At 37.5% G+C, this 4,115-nt stretch overlaps 1 protein-coding gene across 1 annotated transcript; it reads left to right on the top strand.

Annotated features, from left to right (window-relative positions):
• Positions 1,109 to 3,796, top strand: LOC105162279 (transmembrane 9 superfamily member 11). The gene is made up of 2 exons (XM_011080284.2): positions 1,109 to 1,264; positions 1,525 to 3,796. Exon 2 carries the CDS (start codon positions 1,547 to 1,549, stop codon positions 3,521 to 3,523), a length of 1,977 nt encoding a protein of 658 aa, XP_011078586.1. The 5' UTR covers positions 1,109 to 1,264; positions 1,525 to 1,546; the 3' UTR covers positions 3,524 to 3,796.

Here is a 4,115-nt window from a genome sequence, read left to right as displayed (position 1 = left end):
AGTTCCTCGAACAAGTTTTTGGCATCAATTCCGATCAATGATTTTTCTGAATTATCATTCTAAAATTTTTATCTTATATCATTTTGGTCCCTTGTATTTTAATTTTAATTACAATTTAATCCCTTACATACAAAATTGTAAGTAAAAAAATAATATTTTTGCCAAGTATTAGTAAATATATGTGCTTCTTTAATTCTAAGTTAATAAATTATTTAAATTATTAGCTATATTTATTTTTCAATATACGTAAGTCCTCAAGTTCAATAAAAAGATAATGATAATTTGTTAGAGGCAACTAAAAATTATATGCTTATTTAATTTTGAATTGAATTGAATTTATTTAGTATGTCATTATATCGATCAATATATAAGAGCTCCCATTTATCAGAAGTAGAATTAAGAAATATGTATTTATTTAATTGTTAGTTGATAAATTATTTGAATTATTGACTATTTGGTATAACATTATATATAGAAGTTCTCAAGTACAATAATATAATTTACGCATCAATATATTTTGTTAAAAGTTAATCTTGAGAAAAACAGATTACAACATCTTTTTGAAATGTGATTAAAAATAAATATTTTTTAATAAGTTAAAATTTATTTTTTTTTATAAAAAAGAGTTACCAAAAAAAAATATATAAATATGTCACAAGAATATATTATTTAGTAAATAAATAAATAAAGCTAAATATATATTTTGACTTTTAACAAAAATAATTTCTTAAACCTAAAAGTATTTTGATCAAAGTATTAATTTTTAGAAAAATATTTTTTCCTTGCAAAGTATTAAATTTTTTTATGTAAAACTATTTTGACAAAAATATTAAGGTAAAATTTTATGAATGGTAGTTGAGAGAAATTATATAATTCGACAGAAAATTAATATCAAAGAATCGTTAGATGAATAATTTATAGTTAATTAAGAAATAAGAATGATATGATGTTGATTTGAAAATTCAGGGATGAAAATAAATCTTACTCCTTACAAAATGTAGAAAAAAATAGTTAAAAATCACAAAATGAAATTCATCACATAATAAAATTAGATAAAAATGCCAAGAATCTCACTTTGACGTCGGTCACCGACATTAAAAAGGATACATACTATAAGTGCTGAGTCGCGCCTCCCAATCTCCTGCTCATCTCATCTCTCTCTCTCTCTCTCTCTCTCTCTCAGTTTCCGCATCAACACGTTCTGTGCCGCTGCTGATGTCCCATTCTCGCAGGGTCTTTAATCCTGATTCTACTTGAACGTCAGGTTAGATCTCTGTAATTTTTGCGTACTTGAATGCGTTTATTGTCTTCTTCGTTGAGAATCATTTGTCGAAAGATTTCTGTTTTCCACGGTGCACTGTCTTGTGTTAATTTCTTTCATTTTGATCTGAGCAAAACCTGCCAGGAGCCCTCAAAAACGTGTTACTGTTTGTACCAGATCTTGATAAGTTCTGATATCCGCATCAAGAACTGTTTTTTTATTTTCTGGCATTTAACATTGATTTCCTGATCTGGGCCATCCAGATCTGCTGTGGTAACAGTAAAGATGGATTCTTTTCACAAATTGAAGATCTGGGCCTTGCTTGTTTTCTTGGCGATTTTTCAACTTGGGCATGGGTTTTATCTCCCTGGTAGTTACCCTCACAAATATGCAGTGGGTGATTACTTGAATGTGAAGGTGAATTCTCTGACCTCAATCGACACTGAGATGCCCTTTAGCTATTATAGTCTGCCGTTCTGTCAGCCAAAAGAGGGTATTAAGGACAGTGCCGAAAATCTGGGTGAGCTCCTTATGGGTGATAGGATTGAGAATTCCCCCTATAGGTTCAAGATGTACACGAACGAGACTGAGGTTTTTCTGTGCCAAACTAAGCCTTTGTCAGGTGAGGAGTTTAAGCTTTTGAAGAAGAGGATTGATGAGATGTATCAGGTGAATGTGATACTGGATAACTTGCCTGCGATCCGGTATACTAAGAAAGATGGGTTTATGATGAGGTGGACGGGTTACCCTGTCGGTGTTAAGGTGCAGAATGGTTATTATATATTTAATCACTTGAAGTTTACAGTTCTTGTTCATAAGTACGAGGAGACGAACGTGGCTCGTGTCATGGGTACCGGGGATGCTGCTGAAGTAATTCCTACTGTTGGAAGTGCAGGGTCAGATGCACCTGGATACATGGTTGTGGGGTTTGAGGTAGTGCCTTGTAGCTTCCAGCACAATGCGGACTCTGTAAAGAAATTGAATATGTACGATAAGTACCCGGCTCGGATTAACTGTGATCCAGGCACAGTGGCGATGGCTATTAAGGAGAATGAGCCATTGACTTTCTCATATGAGGTCTCCTTTGTGGAGAGGGACATCAAATGGCCATCGAGGTGGGATGCATATTTGAAGATGGAGGGAGCAAAAGTACACTGGTTTTCAATTTTGAATTCTCTTATGGTGATCACTTTCTTGGCTGGAATAGTGCTTGTGATCTTTTTGAGGACTGTCAGGCGGGATCTTACTCGGTATGAGGAGCTTGACAAGGAAGCTCAAGCCCAGATGAACGAGGAGTTGTCGGGATGGAAACTCGTTGTGGGTGATGTTTTCCGTGCTCCTACTAATCCAGCACTCTTGTGCGTAATGGTTGGAGATGGAGTTCAGATTCTCGGGATGGCTCTTGTGACAATTCTATTTGCTGCCCTTGGATTTATGTCACCAGCATCCCGTGGAACTCTGGTAACAGGTATGCTGTTTTTCTACATGATTCTTGGAATTGCAGCTGGATATGTTGCTGTTCGGTTGTGGAGGACTATCTTCTGTGGGAATCACAAGGGATGGGTTGGAGTCTCATGGAAAGTGGCTTGCTTCTTCCCTGGTATAGCCTTTGTAATTCTCACCACTTTGAATTTCTTATTGTGGGGTAGTCACAGCACGGGAGCTATTCCCTTTTCATTGTTTGTCGTTCTCATTTTGCTGTGGTTCTGCATCTCCGTTCCCCTCACCCTTGTTGGTGGTTACTTTGGTGCAAAGGCACCTCATATCGAATATCCTGTTCGAACTAATCAAATTCCACGAGAAATTCCACCTCAAAAGTACCCGTCTTGGCTTCTGGTTCTTGGGGCCGGTACCCTTCCCTTTGGGACTCTCTTTATTGAGCTCTTCTTTATCATGTCCAGTCTCTGGATGGGTCGTGTATACTACGTCTTTGGGTTCCTCTTAATCGTTCTGCTGCTTTTGGTGGTCGTTTGTGCTGAGGTATCCCTTGTTCTCACTTACATGCACCTCTGCGTGGAGGACTGGAGATGGTGGTGGAAATCTTTCTTTGCTTCTGGTTCTGTTGCCATATACATCTTCCTGTACTCCGTCAATTATCTAATATTCGATCTCAAGAGTTTGAGCGGCCCTGTCTCTGCAACCCTCTACCTTGGTTACTCCCTCTTCATGGTTCTAGCAATTATGCTCGCCACTGGTACGGTTGGGTTCCTTTCATCATTCTGGTTCGTGCATTACCTGTTTTCATCCGTGAAGCTAGACTAAAACAACTCTGGCCTTCAAAAGCCAAATGCAGCAGAGAATGGTAACAAGCATTGGGCGACTAGGAAGCAACTCTTGAAATTTGCTCTTAGTTTCTTGTTTTGGATGTCCTCTTCCTAGAGAATTTAGATCCCACAAAAATAACCCTATGAAGTTCTGCAATTCTTTGTTAGTCTTATAAGTGGCAGAATGTTTGCTGGACAAGATGTAGTTATGAGAGTTTACTGTGCACCATTGGGCGTTAATATCATGAACTAGTCTGCATTCTGTTGTTTATCTGCTGTTGATATTATCATTCTACGCGTAGCACAGATCGTCGTTTTCGTGTTGTGCTGCAAAGTCCAAGCCAAATAATCCTGAGACATTCGCTGCCATTCCTTGATCTGCAGCAGCTTCAAGTGGGTTGATGGAGAGCCCAAGTGCTGAAATCTGTTAAAAACTGTCGAGGAAACAGTGAGAGTACTTCCATGTTGCTGCCTGCTGGTACCGTATGAAAAAAAAAAAAAAAAAATCAAACTGTTCGATACTCGACCCGAATGCATGCCTAAAAGTTTGCTTGAACTTGATTCGCTGAATTATAAGTAAAGAATCATTG

The sequence above is a fragment of the Sesamum indicum genome, linkage group LG5 (assembly GCF_000512975.1).
Source record: "Sesamum indicum cultivar Zhongzhi No. 13 linkage group LG5, S_indicum_v1.0, whole genome shotgun sequence".
NCBI classification, from domain to species: Eukaryota; Viridiplantae; Streptophyta; class Magnoliopsida; order Lamiales; family Pedaliaceae; genus Sesamum; species Sesamum indicum.
Note: the sequence above shows the minus strand (reverse complement) of the source record. Positions and strands in the feature narration are given on the sequence as shown.